The sequence below is a fragment of the Suncus etruscus genome, chromosome 4 (assembly GCF_024139225.1).
Source record: "Suncus etruscus isolate mSunEtr1 chromosome 4, mSunEtr1.pri.cur, whole genome shotgun sequence".
Taxonomy (NCBI): Eukaryota; Metazoa; Chordata; class Mammalia; order Eulipotyphla; family Soricidae; genus Suncus; species Suncus etruscus.
In genome coordinates this window covers 45884906-45907832 of record NC_064851.1, presented here as the reverse complement: position 1 = coordinate 45907832, position 22927 = coordinate 45884906, and the positions used below count along the sequence as shown (strand labels likewise).

General features: G+C 42.2%; 1 protein-coding gene across 1 annotated transcript in view; it reads right to left on the bottom strand.

The window, feature by feature from the left end:
* CCDC18 (coiled-coil domain containing 18) overlaps nt 1–9858 on the bottom strand; it is a 100467-nt gene extending 90609 nt beyond the window's left edge. Inside the window, 4 exon segments of the mRNA XM_049772563.1 lie at nt 446–552; nt 4216–4374; nt 8041–8215; nt 9699–9858. Of these exon segments, the coding sequence (XP_049628520.1) occupies nt 446–552; nt 4216–4374; nt 8041–8215; nt 9699–9832 (575 nt within the window). The 5' untranslated portion in view covers nt 9833–9858.
* Nucleotides 9859–22927: the final 13069 nt, after the last annotated feature.

The following is a 22927-nucleotide window of genomic DNA, read 5'->3' as shown; positions in this document are numbered from 1 at the left end:
AATTTGTGAATAAAACATATGAAATATGAAAGAAAAAGAAGTGTGCAAGACAAATGCCCCACCTACTGTGCTATCTCTCCAATCTCTCCAGCCCCTAAGTGTTTTTCTTAGCTCTCAGATATTGCACACATGCCAAAGCCACAGTGATTATCACACGCAAAGCAAGAGCCAACAAATTCTAGGGCAGTCTACATACCACTGTAGGTTTATTGAACTGGAAAACAAGACTTAAAATAGGGGCTGGAGCAATAGCACAGCGGTAGGATGTTTGCCTGGCACATGGTTAACCCAGGACGAAACTCCATTCGATCCCTGGCATCCCATGTGGTCTTTCAAACCAGGTGCTCAGATATCTGAGCACCGCTGGGTGTGACTCAAAAGTCAAAAAGAAAAAAAAAGTAGAAGCAGGAAATAAAAAATGTAAAGATATAAAAAGTATATTTACCTCAAAACTTTATCTTGAGCTGAAACTTCTGCTTCCAAATTTATAATCTGTTCTTCTAAAATGGGCACATTGGCTGCCTGATGTTGAGCGGATTCAAGTATGGAAACCTTAAACATAAACAAAAACAATAAATTTAGAAAGCACTTCCTTTCAGAACACTAATCAATATAATTGGACTTTAATTCTTCCACTACCTGATGAGATGGTTCAAGGGATTCACACAATCATTAATCAAATGTAAAGCTCATCCTATCTATTCATTTGGTCAAAATTTATATTACTGCATCATCATTATAAGCTAATTTCAGCATCTATATTCCTGTCATTACCTTCAACTTAATATCCTAAGTAGTTAGCCATTAAGAATATATAGTCTTTACTCAAAGCATGTAAGATTATATTTCATATACATTAGAAAATTAATTTGCCGGCACGGTGGCGCTTGAGGTAAGGTGTCTGCCTTGCCAGCGCTAGCCTAGGACGGACCGTGGTTCGATCCCCCGGCGTCCCATATGGTCCCCCAAGCCAAGAGTGACTTATGAGCGCATAGCCAGGAGTAACCCCTGAACATCACCGGGTGTGGCCCGAAAACCCCCCCAAAAAAAATTAAATATGAGAAAACCATAAAAGGTTACAAACAAAAATACTTATTGAATCATTTTCTGATTTAAGTTTTTTGAGAAGTTATAGAAAAAAACTAGAAAAGATAAAACATAGGAAATCCTACAATCTATATAATAAAGAGAAAGATTAGCAAGGTGGGAATACACAGCCTAGGTGGTCTATGGAAGAGAACATTAAGCATCAATGAGGTGACAAGATAGCTTACGGAGGCTAGAGCACATGCTTTGCATGCAGGAAGCCCAAATTTGATCACCCTCCCCCAACTACAGGGTCTACAAGTACTGCTGGGAGCAACCCCCAAACATGGAGCTGGAATAGGCCCTGAACATCCCAAGATTTGGTCCAAATCCAATATAAAACAATAATAAAAAATAAACATAGCACTTTCAGTGGTGAATTTAAGGTTTACATGTTGATTTTCAAAGATGATTACCTATAACTTATATACTATTACTGGTAGTGTTACTTTACTATAAAAATTAAAATCTTGGGGCTAAGCAATAGCAGAGTGGGTAGGGCATTTGCCTTGCACGTGGCTGACCTGGGTTTGATCTCTAGCATCCCATAATGTCCCCAAGCCTGCCTGAAGTAACTTCTGAGGATAAAGCCAGGAGTAACTCCTGTGTGCCCTTGGGTGTGGCCTAAAACAAACATAATAAAAAGCTCAGGAGGAGACCTAAGGTATAAGTGAAGGATATGGATGAAGTCCAAGATTGAAAACCTGGGGGCCCGGAGAGCTAGCACAGCGGCGTTTGCCTTGCAAGCAGCCGATCCAGGACCAAAGGTGGTTGGTTCAAATCCCGGTGTCCCATATGGTCCCCCGTGCCTGCCAGGAGCTATTTCTGAGCAGACAGCCAGGAGTAACCCCTGAGCACCGCCGGGTGTGGCCCAAAAACCAAAAAAAAAAAAAAAAAAAAAAAAGATTGAAAACCTGGGATATAGGTAAAGATCTTCCTCTATTCCCAGAATACCAATATTCAGGTGAAAATATAGTAAGCTTAATCAGCAGGAAAAATCAACGTGAAAGGTTGAATGGTTGAAACTAGGACATCTATAGAACAGTAAATAGGAATGAAGTAGAATTATAAGGGGATAATATAAAATGGATAGCATTAGCTGACTTGAGGAATTTCAGGAAATTTCTAAAAAATGTTATTAAACTGGGGCTTGAATGATAGTAAAGAAGGTAGGGAGGGGCCGGGAAGGTGGCGCTAGAGGAAAGGTAAGCTAGAGTTAAGCCTTGCAAGTGCTAGCGTAGGATGGACCACGGTTCAATCCCCCGGTGTCCCATATGGTCCCCCCAAGCCAGGGGCGATTTCTGAGCACATAGCCAGGAGTCACCCCTGAGCGTCACCGGGTGTGACCCAAAAACCAAAAAAAAAAAAAAAAAAAAAAAAAAAGGTAGGGTGTTTGGTCCCATACAGTCCTCCAGGCATTGCCACAAATTACCCATGAGCAGAGCCAGTAGTAAGCCCTGAAGATCACCAGGTGTGGCCCCAAAACAAAACAAAACATATACCATATTTTCTGGCATATAAAACTACTTTTTTTTTGGGGGGGGGCCACACCCGGGTGGTGCTCTGGGGTTACTCCTGGCTATCTGCTCAGAAATAGCTCCTGGCAGGCACGAGGAACCATATGGGACACCAGGATTCGAACCAACCACCTTTGGTCCTGGATCGGCTACTTGCAAGGCAAACGCTGCTGTGCTATCTCTCCGGGCCCATAAAACGACTTTTTAAACCATGAGAAACTTCTTAAAAGTCAGGAGTTCGGGCCCGGAGAGATAGCACAGTGGCGTTTGCCTTGCAAGCAGCTGATCCAGGACCAACGGTGGTTGGTTCTAATCCTGGTGTCCCATATGGTCCCGTGCCTGCCAGGAGCTAATTCTGGGCTGACAGCCAGGAGTAACCCCTGAGCATCGCTGGGTGTGGCCCAAAAACCAAAAAAAAAAAAAAAAAAAAGTCAGGAGTTCTTATATGCCGGTATACGGCATGCTGAAACTTACTCTAGCTTCAGAAATGAGTGATATGTCCCCCTCTTACCACCACATCCCATTGTAGCTGCCAGGCTTGTTCTGATTAATCTTTCAGGGCACACAGAGGAGCTGAGTTACCAAACACTGCATCCCATCCAGCTACTGGGTGTCATCGCTGGTATGAGGCTTTCCGGTGCTCGGTCCTCTGTTCTGCTTTTATGGGACACAGAGGAGGTGCTTCCTCCCTTGAGCTGTCCTATTAATCACTGCACCCCAGCCAGCTGCTCTTGGAGGAGCCCCCTATCCCTGCTCTCAATGTAGATCACAATTAAAAATTCAGTTACTCACTACAAATGACAAGTGTAAAATGATTGTTGGCACTCCAAAGTCTAGCTTTAGTAAACATATACTGTTAACCTTTGAGGGCTCTACTCTTTTTCTCTCACTAATTTTTTTGGGGGGTACACCCAGTGATGCTCCTGACTATGCGCTCAGAAATAGGTCCTGGCTTGGGGAACCATATGGGACACCAGGGGATTGAACTACAGTCCGTCCTAGCCTACTGCGGGCAAGGCAGATGCCTTACCGTTTGTGCCACCTCTCTGGCCCTCTCTTACATTTTTTAAATTCCATTTGGTATGCATTAAAATAGAGGTAGTCTTATATGGCGAATATAGCCCAAGCCCTATATTTTAACAGGAAAAATAGGGGATCGTCTTGTATGCCGGAAAATGTGGTATATACACACACATATATATTTTTTGGTTTTTGGGCCACACTTGGTGAAGCTCAGGAGTAACTCCTGGCTATGCGCTCAGAAATCGCTCCTGGCTTGGGGGACCATATGGGATGCTGGGGGATCAAACCATGGTCCATCCTAGGCTAATGCATGCAAGGCAGATGTCTTATGCCCTGTGCTACCTCTCCGGCCCCTATATATTATTTTTTTAATGATGTTCTAATACACCTAAAAGTAGCCTGCTTAGTTTCCTTAACTCATTATCAGACATTAAATATAAAACTGAATCCATAATGTTGATATTGTCATAATAAATATATGTATTAAGATAATACAAAGCATTAACTGCATATGTAAATATACAAAAACATATATTCTAAAATATTGCAATTCATTTCTATTGGCATAGTCCCACTTCAAGAAACATACTTTTGCTCTTGACTGTGTTAATTCAAAATGAACAGATTCCAATTTAGTCATTAGGGAATGATTTTGTGAGACCAAACATGCATTCTGTTGCCTAAGTTTATTAAGTTTCTCTCGAAGATTTTTGATCTCCTGATCCAGGGGAGAAGATGAATAACACATCTGAAAAATAAAAGAGAATAAGCTATATCGTATTATGTCATTAATCATTAAATGTAAATTATAAAAACAAAGAACAATTATCAATTAAAATGACTAAGACAGAAAATGATTAAGAAATATAGTGGGGCCCGGAGAGATGGCACAGCGGTGTTTGCCTTGCAAGCAGCCGCTCCAGGACCAAAGGTGGTTGGTTCGAATCCCGATGTCCCATATGGTCCCCGGTGCCTGCCAGGAGCTATTTCTGAGCAGACAGCCAGGAGTAACCTTTGAGCATCGCCGGGTGTGGCCCAAAAACCAAAAAAAAAAAAAAAAAAAAGAAAGAAAGAAATATAGTGACTATTGGGTGAGGATATACATGACAATTAGCACACCTTACTCTACTGCTGGTGAACATCCACAGTTTATAAATACAGTTTAGAGGGGCTGGAGAGATAGTGCAGTAGATAAGGTGATTGCCTTGTAGTTGACCTGGATTTAATCCCTGATTAAATATGGTCCCCTGAGCACTGTCAGAAGTGATCCATGAAACTGAGCCCAAAATAAGCCCCAAGCACACAGTTGAGTGTGGCTCAAAATCAAGCAAACAAAATAAAAAACACAGCTTAAAAAAATATACATTTAGAAAAATCCTTGGAACCCTGCAAAAGTGCTAAGACTCAACATATTGTTCCTGTATATGATAGAAAGTATGACAATATTTTTGTCCTGTAAATATAAAAATATCTACAGCTATATCTGTCCATAAAAATGAACAATAAAGGGTTGAAGCGATAGCACAGTGGTCCCACAGCCTTCCAAGAGCAATTTCTGAGCACAGAACCAGGAGTAACCCCTGAGCGTCACCGGGTGTGGCCCAAAAATAAAAATAAACAATAAGTAAAATCCCAAATGATTACCAATAATAAGCTGAATAGACAATCTCTATTACTCTTCAGAACATGTATTTTATCTATTTATATATTTTTGGTTTTTGGGTCACACCAAGCAGCACTTAGGGACTACTTCTGGGTCTATGCTCAGAAATCTCCTTCCCCCTGCAGGCATAGGGGACCATATGGGATGCTGGGATTCAGGATTCGAACCACTGACCTTCTGCATGTAAGGTAAAAGCCCTACTGCTGTGCTATCTCTCCATCCCCATATTTTATTTTTTTAAACTTGACTGAATTATTGATTAATTGACTGGTTTTTGGGCCACACCCAGTGGCCCTCAGGGGTTACTCTTGGCTCTGCACTCAGAGGTTGGCCACATACAAGGCAAACACCCTACTACTGTGCTATCGCTTTGGCTCCAGAACATTTTTTTTTATGGTTTTTGGGCCAAACCCGGTGATGCTCAGGGGTTACTCCTGGCTATGTGCTCAGAAATCACTCCTGGCTGAGGGACCATATGGGACACAGGGGAGGGGGGATCAAACCGAGGTTCGTCCTAGGTCAGCACATGCAAGGCAAACGCCCTACAGCTTGAACCACCCCCAAAACATGTATTTTATAGTTCTTTTCTTTAAAATTTTTTTGCAATTTTGTTTTGTTTTGTTTTGTTTGGCTACACCCAGCAGCACTCAGGAATTACTCCTAGGTCTGTGCTCAAATATCACTCCTGGCAGGCTTGGGGAACCATAATGGGATGCTGGGGATCGAACAAGGGTTGGCCTTGTGCAATGCAAGCACCTTCCCCACTGTGCTATTGCGCAAGCCCCTTCATTAACATTTTATAGTATATGATGCAATTCCAAAGTGAAAATATCAAAGAAAAATCCCATCTTTAATAGGTAACTATTTTACTTTTTACATTTTTTTTTGTTTTTTCTTTTGTTTTTGGGTCACACCTGGCAGCACTCAGGGGTTACTCCTGGTTCTATGCTCAGAAACTGCTCCTGGCAGGCTCGGGGGACCATATGGGATGCCAGGATTTGAACCACTGTCCTTCTGCATGCAAAGCAAACGCCCTATCTCCATGCTATCTATCTGGCCCCCAAGTTTTCCCTTTTTGAGGGTGCATACTAGCGATGCTCAGAGATTATACCTGGTAGTGACAGAGAAACCATATGAGATGCTGAGGATAGAAACTGAGTAGGCTATGTGCAAGGCAGGCAGCTACCCATGGTTCTGTATCTCTGACCCTCTATTATAGTTTCCTAGAAATGAGATTTTTTTTTTGTTTGTCTGTTTGTTTGGGGGGTCACAGTACATAGGCTTTTCAGAGTGGAACAGACAAGCAAGCTCAAGAGAGAAGACAGGCTTGAAGACAAAGCCTAAATTCATTTTTTAAAATGTAGCCTCAAACATCCTCAAGTAGTCAAGCAGCTTTCTTATAAAAGACAACCATGGGCCGGAGCGATAGCATAGTGATAGAGCATTTGCCTTGCATGTGGACGACCCAGGATCAATTCCTGGCATCCCATATGATCCACCTGAGCCAGCCAGGAGTGATTTTGAGTGCAGAGCCAGGAGTAATTCCTGAGTGCTGCCAGATGTGGCCCCCCCAAAAATAAAAAAACATAAAAGATAACCTCTTAATTGCTAGCTTTATAAAGTCAGAGCATATTTCAACAAATAAGATTATAAAATACATAATATATGTATTGAGGGCAGAATAATAAAGAGAATAGAATGGGAGATAAAAGCACTGCAAAAAGAAGGACAAAGGAAGATAATACAACAGAATAAGAAAGAGGGAGAGGAAAAATAGTGTTTGTGTTCTAAACAAGATACAGGGGCCAGAGAGATGGCATGGAGGCATGCATAAGGTCGGTGGTTCAAATCCCGGCATCCCATATGGTTCCCGAGCCTGCCAGGAGCAATTTCTGAGCATAGAGCCAGGAGGAACCCCTGAGCACTGCTGGGTGTGACCCAGAAACAAACAAACAAACAAAAAAACAAGATACAAAGTCTAATATCCACAGAGTTTAGGGGTACTGGGATAGAGAGACAGTATAACAGGTAGAGCATTTTGCCTTGCCAGCACTCATATAGTCCTATAAGTCCTTCCAGGATCCCTGAGCACAGGGCCAGGTGTAAGTTATATGATTTAAAACAAAAATACCGGGCCCGAGGAGATAGCACAGCGGCGTTTGCCTTGCAAGCAGCCGATCCAGGACCTAAGGTGGTTGGTTCAAATCCCGGTGTCCCATATGGTCCCCCGTGCCTGCCAGGAGCTATTTCTGAGCAGACAGCCAGGAGTAACCCCTGAGCACCGCCGGCTGTGGCCCAAAAAGCCAAAAAAAAAAAAAAAAAAAAACAAAAATACCTCCACAAAATTTAGGGATAATAAGGAGAGCATAATTTCATGCTATTAAATAATACCTCAAATCCAAGTTAAACATTAATTAGTTTATAAATTTAATTATATTTTATCCAATTTATAAACAAGTGTTACTTATTATGTACATGATATAGTGCTAAATTCTAATTTACTTGAGATAACAAATCATCTTATTACAAAAATAATATATTAAACCATCAAATAATTACTTTGTTAGGAATAATGACATATTTACATTCAACAAGTTGAACACCAGAGTAAAAGTTAGAGGAAAAATTCATATTTTCACTAATGAAAAATATAAATAAGGCAGATATAGAAAATACTGAAAAAAAAATGCTGAAGGAAACAAGCCTAAAGCCAAAACTACTTTTAAGGAGATATGTCCAAAAATGAATAACCTTATTACTTGTCTTTTTTTGACAATCAGTGTTGTTATTGTTCACTTTACAAACTTTTTTATAAGGTGAGTAATTCAAAAGTCCAAAGTGGCTAGGCTGAGAGAGATCATCCAGAAGAAGCCTTTCACACCTTGACAGATTGGAGGCATAATCGGAATTTACACTTGGACTAACACTAGAGAGAGAGAGAGAAAAGTAGACACTTTAGTTTCTTAGTTTAAGTATTAACTCTAGGGGCCGGGAAGGTGGCCTAGAGGTAAGGTGTCTGCCTTGCAAGCACTAGCGTAGGACGGACCACAGTTCGATCCCCCGGTGTCCCATACAGTCCCCCCAAGCCAGGGGCGATTTCTAAGCGCATAACCCCTGAGCATCAAACGGGTGTGGCCCAAAAACAAAACAAAAAAAAAAGTATTAACTCTAAATTTCTATAAGCTAATGGGACCGGAGCGATAATACGGTGGTAGGGCATTTGCCTTGCATATGGCAGACCCAGGATAGACCCAAGTTTAATTCCTGGCATCCCACATGGTCCCTTGAGTCTGCCAGGAGCGATTTCTGAAGCACAAAGCCAGGAGTAACCCCTGAGTGCCGCTGGGTGTGACCCAAAAACCTAAATAAATAATGATATAATGAAATAAAATAAATTTCTAAAAGCTAAATTACAAAACAGAAAAGCACCTGAAATGGTGAGGGCAATCAGATTAGATTCATTTATGCAATTAAAGCAATGTATCAATTAATTTTTTTTTTTGGTTTGGTCTTTGGATCACTCAGTGGCGTTCAGGGGTTAATCCTGGCTCTGTGCTCAGGAATTACTCCTGGCAGGATTGAGGGACCATATGGGATACCAGGGATTGAACAGGATCAGTCGCATGCAAGGAAAGCACCTATGTGCTATACTTCAGCCCCAATGTTTCAACTAATTTAAAAATAATTTATAATTAACCTCGCACCCTATATAGTTCTAAAATTTCTCTCCTATGATCACTTAAAATTCAAAATAGAAGATATATTAATAACATACAATTTAGGTCCAAAATAAAAATTTTTATACTATTTCCTAATATATTGAAGAAATTCTATGAATATATAACTGCTCTCTATTATTCCTATTTTTTCTTTAGCTGGGTTATACTCAAAATTATAGAAAATTATTTCTTAAAGATAAATTAAAAAAGCATAAAATTCATAAATTTTACTTCATTAATTAGTCACGTTCTTTTTTTTTTTTTTTTTTGGTTTTTCGAGCCACACCCGTTTGATGCTCAGGGGTTACTCCTGGCTAAGCACTCAGAAATTACCCCTGGCGGGCCGGGCGGTGGCGCTAGAGGTAAGGTGCCTGCCTGCCTTGCCTGCCTTGCCTGCGCTAGCCTAGGACGGACCGCGGTTCGATCCCCCGGTGTCCCATAAGGTCCCCCAAGCCAGGAGCGACTTCTGAGCACATAGCCAGGAGTAACCCCTGAGCATCACCGGGTGTGGCCCAAAAACCAAAAAAAAAAAGAAATTACCCCTGGCTTGGGAGGACCATATGGGACGCTGGGGGATCGAACAGCAGTCCTTCCTTGGCTAGCGCTTGCAAGGCAGACACCTTACCTCTAACGCCACCTCACCGGCCCCTTAGTCATGTTCTTTAATTAAAGTCACATAATTTAACTTACCTGGATAACTCTTCCCCTACACTCTGCAAACTCCATTCTGTTCTCTTCAGTTCATGCCTTAAGGAAGCAACATTTGCAAGCAAACTTTCTTCTTCTTTGTCTTTGTTAAAGAAATTTAATGAACTAGATTCCATTTCTTAAAAAAATAAATGAACTCTTGCACCTCACCTGAAAGAATCATAGTATTAATTAAAGTATTCTCAAACTAACAATTTTCTCTATATCAATGTTCATAAATATTTCATGGTAATTTTTTTAAAAATACAGTAACATTGAATTTCTCTGTAGCTTAAAGCCATAATGTAATATTTGATCAACACTGTTTCTTTTATTACACCTACAGTTTGGTTATTACAGTTCCCCATTTAAAGCACATTTACTCTCCCAAACCCCTGTGATGTAAATTTTTTTTTGGTTTTTGGGTCACACCTGATAGTACTCAGGGGCTACTCCTGGTTCTACACTCAGAAATCGCTCCTGGCAGGCGCGGGAGACCATATGGGATGCCGGGATTCGAACCTCTGTACTTCTGCGTCTAAGGCAAACGCCTTACTGCTATGCTATCTCTCCGGCCCCTCATAAAGATAAAGAAAAAGAAACTACTATTAACATAAATTTAAAAAATCATTCTAAGTAGGCCAAAGAAATAGTACAGTGGTTAGAGCACCTGCCTTGCACATAACTAACCTGGCTTTAATCACCAGCACCCCAAATTGTCTCCTGAGTTTTTCCAGCAATGGTCCCTGAGTGCAGAGCCAAGAGTAAGCCCTAAGCATTACAAAGTATGCCCCCACCCCAAATTAAAAAAAAAAAAACTTACTGGGGCTGGAGGTAGGTAGGGCATTTGCCTTGCATGCAGAAGGACGGTGATTCAAATCCCAGCATCCCATATGGTTCTCCGTGCCTGCCAGGAGCGATTTCTGAGCACAGAGCCCGGAGTAACCCCTGAGCACTGCCGAGTGTGACCCAAAAACCAAACCAAACCAAAACCAAAACTAAACAAAACAAAAACCTCACTCAAAGTCACACAAACTATCAAAGATGGACCCAAGATTGAACCTGAGTTCAGTTTGAACCTGATGAATATTAAAAAAAAAACTTATGTCTCCCCAAAGCATTATACAGATTTAATGTGATCCCTCTAAAGATATCCATGACATTCTTCAAAGAAGTGGATCAAACACTTCTGAAATTCATTTGGAACAATAAACACCCTAGAATAGCTAAAGCACTCCTTGGGAAAAGGAATATGGGAGGCATTACTTTCCCCAACTTTAAACTGTATTACAAAGTAATAGTTATCAAAACAGCATGGTATTGGAATAAACAGACACTCAGATCAGTGAAAGAATGTTCCCCAGACATTAGGTGACACTAGGTGATACTAGTCACCTAATGTCCCCTAATTTTTGATAAAGGAGCAAGAAATACTAAATGGAGCAAGGAAAGCTTCTTCAACAAGTGGTGTTGGCAGAATTGGTTAACCACTTGCAAAAAATCAAATTAGACCCCCCCTCCCCAGCTAAAACCATGTATGAAGGTCAAATCCAAATGGATTAAAGACCTTGATATTGGGCCTGGAGAGATAGCACAGCGGTGTTTGCCTTGCAAGCAGCCGATCCAGGACCAAAGGTGGTTGGCTCGAATTCCGATGTCCCATATGGTCCCCATTGCCTGCCAGGAGCTATTTCTGAGCAGACAGCCAGGAGTAACCCCTGAGCACTGTTGGGTGTGGCCCAAAAACAACAACAACAACAAAAAAGATCTTGATATTAGACCTGAAACCATAAGGTATATAGACCAACACTTAGGTAAAACACTCCATGACATTGAGACTAAAGGCATCTTCAAGGAAAAAACAGCACTCTCCAAACAAGTGAAAGCAGAGATAAACAGATGGGACTATATTAAGCTGAGAAGCTTCTGCACCTCAAAGGAAATAGTGCCCATGATACAAGAGCCACCCACTGAGTGGGAGAAACTATTCACCCAATACCCATCAGATAAGGGGCTAATATGCAAAATATACAAGGCACTGATGGAACTTTACAAGAAAAAAACATGTAATCCCATCAAAAAATGGGGAGAAGAAATGGAAACACTTTGTCAAAGAAGAAAAACAAGGGGTCGGAGAGATAGCATGGAGTTAAGGCGTTTGCCTTTCATGCAGAAGGTCAGTGGTTTGAATCCTGGCATCCCATATGGTCCCTTGAGCCTGCCAGGCGCAATTTCTGAGCACAGAGCCAGGAGTAATCCCTGAGCGCTGCCAGGTGTGACCCAAAACCCAAAATAAATAAATAAACAAATAAAGAAGAAATACAAATGGCCAAAAGGCACACTGAAAAAAATACTCCATATCACTGATCACCAGGGAGATGTAAATCAAAACAACTCTGAGGTACCATTTCACGCCATAGAGATTGGCACACATCATAGAGAATGAGAACAAGCAGTGCTGATGGGGATGTGGAGAGAAAGGAACTCTTATTCACTGCTGGTGGGAATGCTGTCTAGTCCAACCTTTATAGAAAACGATATGGAGGAGCTGGAGAGAAAGCATGAAGGTAAAGCGTTTGCCTTGCATGCAGAAGGATGGTGGTTTGAATCCCGGCATCCCATATGGTCCCTTGAGCCTGCCAGGAGTGATTTCTGAGCATAGAGCCAGGAGTAACCCCTGAGCGCTGCTGGGTGTGACCAAAAAAAAAAAACAAAAAAAAACAGAAATTGCTCCTGGCAGGCTCAGGACCATATGGGATTTCAGGGATCAAACCCAGCTCTGCCCCAGGTTGGCTATGTGCCAGGCAAATGCCCTACTACTGTGCTATCATTCCAGCTCCTCTTATTTTTCTTTAGTTGAGATTCTGGGCCACACCAATAGGTGCCTTGTGGGGCTGAGGTGGAAACTCAACCCAATTTGGCCACATGTAAGGCAATAACCCTGTACTCTCTCTAGCCTACAAAAGTCATTTATATTTTCTTCAAGGCAATTTTTGACTTTTTATTTCTGGGTCACATCAGTGGTGCTCAGGGATTACTACTGGCTGTGTTTGGGGTCGTTACTGGGGGTGCTCAGAGGACCATATGGGATGCAGGGAATCAAACCTAGGTCCCCTATGTGCAAGGCAAACATCCTACCTGCTGTGCTGTCATTCTGGTCCCTCAAGGCAATTTATTAACAAGTAAAGACCTCTCACAATGGTCATGAACTTTAAAAAAATGTATTACAGGGCCCGGAGAGATAGCATAGTGGTGTTTGCCTTACAAGCAGCCGATCCAGGACCAAAGGTGGTTGGTTCGAATCCCGGTGTCCCATATGGTCCCCCGTGCCTGCCAGGAGCTATTTCTGAGCAGACAGCCAGGAGTAACCCCTGAGCACTGCCGGGTGTGGCCCAAAAACCAAAAAGAAAAAGTATTATAACACCATGTTTTACCAAATTGTTCATAATACAGATGTTTCAAGCATTAAATGTTCAAATTATCAATCTCACCATCAAACTTCCCTCCACCAATATCCCCAGTTTTCTACTGACCATCTTAGCCAGCCCTCTTTCAGGCACAAACAAGTTTACTTCATATTGTTTGTTAAAAACAAAGACATGGGACCAGAGCACAGTGGAGGGCATTTGCCTCGAAAGCACTGACCCAGGATGGACCTAGTTAGATCCCTGACATCCCAAATGGTCCCTCTGAGCATGCCAGGAGTAAGTCTGAGTACAGAGCCAGGAGTAATCCCTGAGTACTGCCAGGTGTGGTCCAAAAACAAAAACAAACAAACAAAATAAAGCACCTGTAAAGGAACAGACTGGGTAGAGTAAGGGAACTTGAGTAAATTGGTGGAGCGATGTTATCTCTGGTATTAGTATTGGTATTGGAACATTGTATTATGAAAATACAGCAAAACAAAATTGTAAATCATAATGTTTATATAAAAGAAAAAATAGAACATCCAGGGACCAGAGTGATAGCACAATGGTAGGGCGTTTGCCTTGCATGGAACTGATCCAGGATGGACCTGGTTCAATCCCCGGCATCCCATATTGTCCCCTAGCCAGGAGTAATTTCTGAGCGAATAGTCAGAAGTAACCCCTTAGTGCTACCGGGTGTGCCCCCTCCCCCCAAAAATAGAACATCCAGGGCAGAGCGATAGCATAGTGGTAGAGCATTTGCCTTGCAAGTAACTGATCCAGGAAGGACCGTGGTTCGATCCTCAGCAATCCATATGGGTCACCTGAGCCAGTAGCAATTTCTGAGCGCATAGCCAGGAGTAACCCGAGTGTTACCAGATGTGGCCCAAAAAAACAGAAACAGACCTCTGGTCTCCCAGCTTCTTGAAGGATCTCTCCTTCCTGGGAGCCGGGAGTCTAGCAGGAGGAGGTTTGGCAAGCCCACGCCATGCCGGAGGCCTGCTTGGCCAGGCCTAGGGGGGGGGCTTGGGTAACCCCAGCACCCCTCTGCCGCCTTGCTCCAGATCTCCAGGGCTTCCCCAGGCCACACGCCTGGGCAAGCCGGTGAGCTGGGTCCCTTGGTGGAGCTTGAAGGTACCCTAGGCCTTCCCCCACTATCCATGCGGCTCCTTAGGGAGGGTCTGGGTGGGGCTCTGAACCTCTGGTCTCCCAGCTTCTTGAAGGATCTCTCCTTCCTGGGAGCCGGGAGTCTAGCAGGAGGAGGTTTGGCTGGCACTGGTAAACTCTGTCCAGTCTACATTCTCAAAATCGCGCGGGGGCGATAGCCCCCGCGCCCACAAGAAACATTAATAGTACTCTCACAAGAAACATTAATAGTACTCACTATCATTGAATTATGTTTTTATGTATGCAGAATGTCCATTTTGTACTCTGTCCTTTTTCATACCCTTCATAAGTTCATATTTCTCTTTAACTTCTTTATCTCCTATCATCATTACTCCTTTTTTACCCTTTCTAACTTAAGTACTGTTGAGTCCTAATTCACAGACCAAAGTGGTGCCCTAGAGTTAACACCCACCCAACTATTTTAAAAGGCATAAAAAGGACACATATCTTTTCAACATTTTATGGGTGTTTTCTTTGACGGCTATAACATTTGCTAAATACTTTCTTATACACTGATGATCCCCCCCCCCATGTTTTTTATCTTCTCTTTGTGAACTGCTCAATATGGAATTTGGTGTGAAAGAATCCCTCAGTTTAATACTTATGTTTGAACCAAGTCATGGGTCTTGTTGGAAATGTTCTTATGCCCCCATATATCTGATAGCACCACGTGGCTTTATTACTTGTTTGCGTAGGCACACTAACATGGGAAAATACTATACATACCAATAAGTTCTTATCTAATAGAAATGGGAACACACAAATCTTGTACTGCAATGAGACCTTACACCCTGAACATTGACATAAAGACTTGGCACAGGCCTCAGAAGAATGGGCATTCTCCATTTACCCCTTGATCTACAGAAGACATTTACAAAACATCCAAGGTTGTATATAACATCACCGGAGGCATTCCTGTACCAGGGACGACCCTACAGCTGCTCTGACATTTATCTACTCAAAAGAGACATCCCTTAACACTGAGAAGACAACAAGAACAATGACCTGCTTACTGGACAGGGCTTGCTGTATTGCCCCTTTATGGTGAGGTTTGTCTATAACATCACCTGGAAGCAATCCTCTACCACGGAAGACCCTACCACTGCTCAGACATCGTCCTGCTCAAAAGAGACTTCCCTTAACACTGAGAAGACTTAACAACAACAACCTGCTTACAGGACAGGGCTTCCTGCATTCCCCTTTCATGGTGAGGTGAAACGAGAAGGCACTCCACATCATGACTTCAATATAGGACATGCAGATTCCAGAATCTTTAATACAGAAACATGAGACCGACAACAGAGACTGTGTGATAAGTGTATTGGCGCTACGGACAATGTCTTGGAGCGAACGATAACTTTCCTGAGGCCTAGAGCTGGTCTTATGCCAGGAAACTTCAGGGGTAGGATCTCTTTGTATTTAGGCCAAGGCTATTCCTTTCCATGCCTCTCATATTTTGGTGGGCCTATGCAAACAACAATTGCCACTCTAACACCGTTTTTACTGTGCTCCTTTGACTCTAATCCTTAAAACACACCCACTTAAAATTTGAGGTTAACTTAAGCTAATATGCATGTACATGGAAATGTAAAAAATACTATGCCTGTAATGTTTAAGGAGTTACGTAAGTTTGATGGCTTTAGATTGCCTTGTGTGCTGTTAAGAAATATAATGTGCTACAATCTGGAGACTTGAGGGACAAAGTAATTGCACATGGATTCTGTTTTATTTATCTTAACTTTCTTTGGTGAAAGTTCAAAGTTAAGATATCAGCAAGGGGACTTCTTCTGATAATTATGTTATGGGTGATTGTCCTTCCACTGTAACTTTACCTTATCCTCTTTCTTTGCATCTTTTGTTCTCATAATTCATAATAAAAAATTATAAAACTGAAAAACAGAAACAAAAAAAACAAAGACAAAATTATTAAAACTTAGATAATAAAGGCCAGGTTGAAATAATTGTTATATCTCTAATACTATTACTAAAGTCATTGTCTGAAATTTTACTGGCCTGTGGTTGGTGCTTAGCTGAGCCTTCTTTCTATGTTACTGTTTAGGCTCACTGAGTTTGGTGAGTTTGGCCTTCCATTTAACTTTCCCATCAAGTTTGCTGGACTGACACTATTATGAAATTTTGAGGTATCACAGGCTGCTGCAGTCATGTGATCGGTATCTATAGATCTGGAACAAACTGATGGTGCCTTATCAGTTTGATAAGATTAAGTTGTGGAGCTTGGCAGTTTCTGTGGGAGGTTATCTGTATGATTTCTGGGCTGTATGATTTCATGCAGAAAGGGGAATCTGCCTCCACCCTGAAGGGGCCCCCAGAGTTTTCAGTCCAGACCAGACTATATGGGAAAAGTCAGGAGGTCATAATTTTCCTTTGGATCTCAGTAAATGAGCTGGATTGTTTCCTCTGCCAGGACTCTGGCAGGTGTGGGTAGAGACTGCTGGATTTTCTAGTGACTGTGTATTTGTATGTTGGGGGAGTGTATCTTGGCCTGATCCCCCATTCTGTGAACACTTCAGAGTTTTCGGTCTGTAGGCTGGTCCCACCTGAGAGGTTCAGCTGCTTATATTATTTGAGTTCAGTCATAGAGCTGGGAGGTTGTGAAATTTTTTTGTTTTGTTTTGTTTTTTTGGGCCACACCTGAGGTACTAAGGTGTTATTCCTGGCTCTACATTCAGAAATCACTCCTGAAAGGCTTGTCAGGGATCTAACTTGAGTCATGCAAGGAAAATGTCCTACCCATGGTGCTATCACTCCAGCCCTGTTTTAAAACACATTAACATCACAATCCTGGTGGTTGGAATCCCGGCATCCCATATGATCCCCCAAGCCTGCCAGGAGCGAATTCTAAGCATAGAGCCAGGAGTAACCCCTGACCGCAGCCAGGTGTGACCAAAAAAAACAAAACAAAACAAAATCACAAATCCAGGAATTAAAATGACAGCAGGTCAACTTAGAATTTGATGAAGAAAAGTTTTTAGCTGATGAGAATTTAATACTGTGGAAGTCTACTAAATATCTTTGCAGATAAAGTTCTGACAGAAGTTCTGACAGAAGACATATTAATATCTTTGAGGGGCCAGAGTGATAGCACAGCGGTAAGGCATTTGCCTTGCATGTAGACAACCCAGGATGGACCCGGGTTCGATTCCCAGCATCCCATATGGTCCCCCAAGACTTCCAGGAGTGATTTCTTTTTTTGTGTGTGTGTCCTTATCATTTCTCCGAATTGTTCTATCAATATTTCTTTCACTCCAGCAGGCATTCTTATAGCCTCTGAACAGATTACACATAACTTCATAGCTTCCACCTAGTTAAGTTTTGTTTGTTTTTTTGTTTTGTTTTTGTTTTTGTTTTTGGGACACACCCGGCGGTGCTCAGGGGTTACTCCTGGCTGTCTGCTCAGAAATAGCTCCTGGCAGGCACGGGGGACCATATGGGACACCGGGATTCGAACCAACCACCTTAGGTCCTGGATCGGCTGCTTGCAAGGCAAATGCCGCTGTGCTATTTCTCCGGGCCCCAACTAGTTAATTTTTTTGCTAAGTTAAATCTTTATATTCACTCAGCACCTTTTTTTTTCCTTTATTTAAACATCTTGATTGCAAATATGATTGTGATTAGGTTTCAGTCATGTAAAGAACACCCCCTTCACCAGTGCAACATTCCCACTACCAATGTCCCAAATCTCCCTCCATCCCACCCCACCTTCATCTGTACTCCAGACAGGTTTTCCAGTTCCCTCATTCATTCACATGATTATGGTAGTTCTCAGTGTAGTTATTTCTATAACTTTGTGGTGAACCTCATGAAGTGAGCTGGAAGTTCCAGCCCTCCTCTCATTGTCTCTGAGGATTGTTGCAAAGATGACTTTTATTTTTCTTAAAACCCATAGATGAGTGAGACTATTCTGTGTCTCTCTCTCTCCCTCTGACTTATTTCACTCAGCATGATAGACTCCATGTACATCCATGTATAGAAAAATTTCATGACTTCATCTCTCCTGACGGCTGCATAATATTCCATTGTGTATATGTACCACAGTTTCTTTAGCCATTCATCTGTTGAAGGGCATCTTGGTTGTTTCCAGAGTCTGGCTATTGTGAATAGTGCTGCAATAAATATAGGTGTGAGGAAGGGGTTTTTGTATTGTATTTTTGTGTTCCTAGGGTATATCCCTAGGAGTGGAATAGCTGGGTTGAATGAGAGCTCAATTTCCAGATTTTGGAGGAATCTCCGTATCACTTTCCATAGAGGTTGGACTAGACGGCATTCCCACCAGCAGTGGATAAGAGTTCCTTTCTCTCCACATCCCCGCCAGCACCGATTGTTCTCATTCTTTGTGATGTGTGCCACTCTCTGTGGTGTGGGATAGTATCTCATCGCTGTTATTTGCATCTCCCTGATGATCAGTGATGAGGAGCATTTTTTCATGTGCCTTTGGCCATTTGTATTTCTTTTATATCAAAATGTCTGTTCATTTCTTCTCCCCATTTTTTGATGGGATTAGATTTTTTTTCTTGCAAAGTTCTGTCAGTGCCCTGTATATTTTGGATATTAGCCCTTTATCTGATGAGTATTAGGTGAATAGTTTCTCCCACATGGTGGGTGGCTCTTGTATCCTGGGCACTATTTATTTTGAGGTGCAGAAGCTTCTCAGCTTAATGTATTCCCATCTGTTATCTTTGCTTCCACTTGTTTGGAAAGTGCAGTTTCCTCCTTGAAGATGCCTTTAGTCTCAATGTCATGGAGTGTTTTACCTACGTGTTTGTTCTATAAACCTTATGGTATCAGGTCTGATATCAAGGTCTTTAATCCATTTGGATTTTACCTTCGTACATGATGTTAACTGGAGGTCTATGATCGCTTTTTTGCAAATGGCTAACCAGTTCTGCCAGCACCACTTGTTGAAGATATTTTCCCTGCTCCACTTAGGATTTCTTGCTCCTTTGTCAAAAATTAGGTAATTGTATGTCTGGGAAATATTGCGTATTCCACTGATCTGAGGGTTTGTCTTTATTCCAATACCATGCTGTTTTGATAACTATTACTTTGTAGTACAGTTTAAAGTTGGGGAAAGTAATGCCTCCCATACTCCTTTTCCCTAGGAGTGCTTTAGCTATTCGAGGGTGTTTATTGTTCCAGATGAACTTCCTAAGTGTTTGATCCACTTCTTTGGAGAATGTCATGGGTATCTTTAGAGGGATCGCATTAAATCTGTACAATGCTTTGGGGAGTATTGCCATTTTAATGATGTTAATCCTGCCAATCCATGAGCAGGGTATGTGTTTCCATTTCCGTGTGTCCTCTCTTATTTCTTGGAGCATGGTTTTATAGTTTTCTTTGTATAGGTCCTTCACATCTTTGGTCAAGTTGACTCTAAGATATTTGAGTTTGTGTGGCACTAATGTGAATGGGATAGCCTTCTTTTTTTTTTTTTTGGTTTTTGGGCCACACCCTGTGACGCTCAGGGGTTACTCCTGGCTATGCGCTCAGAAGTTGCTCCTGGCTTCTTGGGGGACCATATGGGACGCCGGGGGATCGAACCGCGGTCCGTCCTAGGCTAGCGCAGGTAAGGCAGGAACCTTACCTCCAGCGCCACCGCCCTACCCCGGGATAGCCTTCTTGACGTCCATCTCTTCCCTATCATTATTGGTGTATAAAAAGGACATTGATTTCTGTGTGTTAATTTTGTAGCCTGCCACCTTGCTATATGAGTCTATTGTTTCTAGAAGCTTTTTGGTAGAAACCTGATAACCCATGTTAGAAATGAGAAGGGGGAGATCACGACAGATACTGCAGAGATCCAAAGGGTAATCAGAGACTACTTTGAGAAACTTTATGCTACTAAATATGAGAACCTAGAAGGAATGGATAAATTCTTGGACACTTATAACCTTCCACAGTTAAGTAAGGAGGATATAGCAAATCTAAACACCCCCATCACTATTGAGGAAATTGAAACTGTAATCAAACATCTGCCCAAAAAGAAAAGCCCAGGCCCAGACGGATTTACTAATGAATTTTTTCAAACCTTTCAAGAGGAGCTACTACCAATCCTAGCCAGGCTCTTCCATGAAATTGAAAAAACGGGAACACTCCCAAACAGCTTTTATGAAGCCACCATCACCTAGATACCAAAACCAGACAGAGATGCTTCCAGGAGTGATTTCTGAACACAAAGCCAGGAGTTAGCCCTGAGTGCTGCCAGGGTGGCCCCAAAACGAATATATACATATATACATATACATATATATACATGTATGTGTATATATACATATATATTTCAAATATATATATATTTGAATCCTAAGCACAGCTTATGGCTCCCAAGCACCAGCAGAAGTAACCTCTGAACTTCACTGGGTATGGCCCAATCTTCCCCAAACTTACACCTACAATTATATATTAAAACACATACTATAGGGATCTTGCACATGTCTGAACCGGATTATATTCCTGGCATCCTATATCATCCTCAGAGCCTGCCAGGAGTGATTTTTTTTGTTTGTTTTTGGGTCACACCCAGCTGCACTGCACTCAGGGGTTACTCCTGGCTCTATGCTCAGAAATCGCTTCTGGCAGGCTTGGGGGACCATATGGGATGCCGGGATTTGAACCACTGTCCTTCTGCATGCAAGGCTATCTCTCCGTGCTATCTCTCCGGCCCAGGAGTGATTTCTGAATGCAGAACTAGGAGCAACTCCTGAATGCTGTTGAACATGGCCTCCAAAAAGTAAAATAAAATTAAAAACATGTACTATAACACAATAAAACTAAAGCTTTATAATCTCTATAAGAGCTAAAGATCTTTCTGTAATTTAAAGTTAACAATGATTTCAGATAACATTTACCATTGTTATTGTAGCATCTTTCATTCATCCTTCTAGAATTTTGAACATATCTCAAGCTCTTTGGGCGGGGGGGGGGGGGGTGTCCACACCCGGCTCTGCACTCAGAAATTGCTCCTGGTAGGCACAGAGGACAATATGGGATGCCAGGGATCAAACCGGGGGCTGTCCGGGGTTGGTCTTGTGCAAGGCAAAACACCCAACACCCTACTGCTGTGCTATCATTCGGGCCCCATACATTTCAAGTTCTTAAAAAAGTCAGGGGCCCTCCCATTGGGAGGGATCACTGGCCAAATCACCATACAGATAAAGTTCTGGCATGGCACCCACACTCCACAGCTGCAGCCATACAAACAGCCCAGTTTCTCTAAAAATAACAGCTAATGAAACTCACGGGTTTACTGGTTTTCTGACTGAAACTCTCAAATTGGGACAAACACCCTCCTCCCACACTATATATATACCCCCCACTGGCAGATGCCTTCCTGTCCATGTGTCAAATTACACCATATGTAAATGTAAATGTAAATGGCCCAGCTTCAAAGTTTCACAGCTTTCAACTAATATCAGAAGAGATGCCAAGCTAATCCAATGAAACTCCTGGGTACCCTGGCCTTTGAGCTGAAAATTCCGGGCCAATCTCAGGAGAAGGATGGGTGGAAAATCATCCCATATACAATTGATCCTGGAGTGCATGGCCACATACGTGGCCCGACATTATCTCTAAATTCCACAATACTGAAAGCCCAATAGGTGCACAGCAAATTAGATGGAGATGTAGCATAGAAGTCAAATAAGCTCAATAATAGAAGAAAAAAAAAAAAAAAAAAACAGAGATGGCTCAACTAGCAACAAACAACTCAGTAAATCTTCTGGCTTTAATAAACCCATTGTGAGATCTACCAATTTTCACACATTTTTTTGTTGTTGTTGCTTTTTTTGGGCCACACCTGGTGAAGCTCAGGGGTTACTCCTGGCTATGCACTCATAAATTGCTCCTGGCTTGGGGGACCATATGGGAGGGCAGGGGATCAACACAGTCTGTCCTAGGCTAGCACTGGCAAGGCAGATGCCTTACAGCTACATGCCACCACTCTAGCCCCTCACAAACTTTTTATTAATGATAATTCCACTTACCATACTATTGTAATAAGCAGTATAAAGGGGCCCAGGGAGATAGCACAGCGGCATTTGCCTTACAAGCAGCCGATCCAGGACCAAAGGTGGTTGGTTCGAATCCAGGTGTCCCATATGGTCCCCCGTGCCTGCCAGGAGCTGTTTCTGAGCAGACAGCCAGGAGTAAGCCCTGAGCATCGCCGGGTGTGGCCCAAAAAACCAAAAAAAAAAAAAAAAGCAGTATAAAATAAATTATTTTGTGCTTGACAAGGAGGAAGACTTGGGAGTGCATGGGAAATGGGAACAATGGTGGGGAGGTTACGCTAGTTAATGGTGGGATTGGTGTTGAAACTCTTAATGTCTAAAACAACTGTATTAAGAAAAACTTTGTAGGGCCCGGAGAGATAGCACAGCGGTGTTTGCCTTGCAAGCAGCCGATCCAGGACCAAAGGTGGTTGGTTCGAATCCCGGTGTCCCATATGGTCCCCCGTGCCTGCCAGGAGCTATTTCTGAGCAGACAGCCAGGAGTAACCCCTGAGCAATGCCGGGTGTGGCCCAAAAACCAAAAAAAAAAAAAAGAAAAAAAGAAAAACTTTGTAAATAAACCATGATGTTTAAATAAAAAAAATTTTTTTAAAGCCACGAGCCCTGTGTAGCTCAACATTTTCAGGGAATAAAC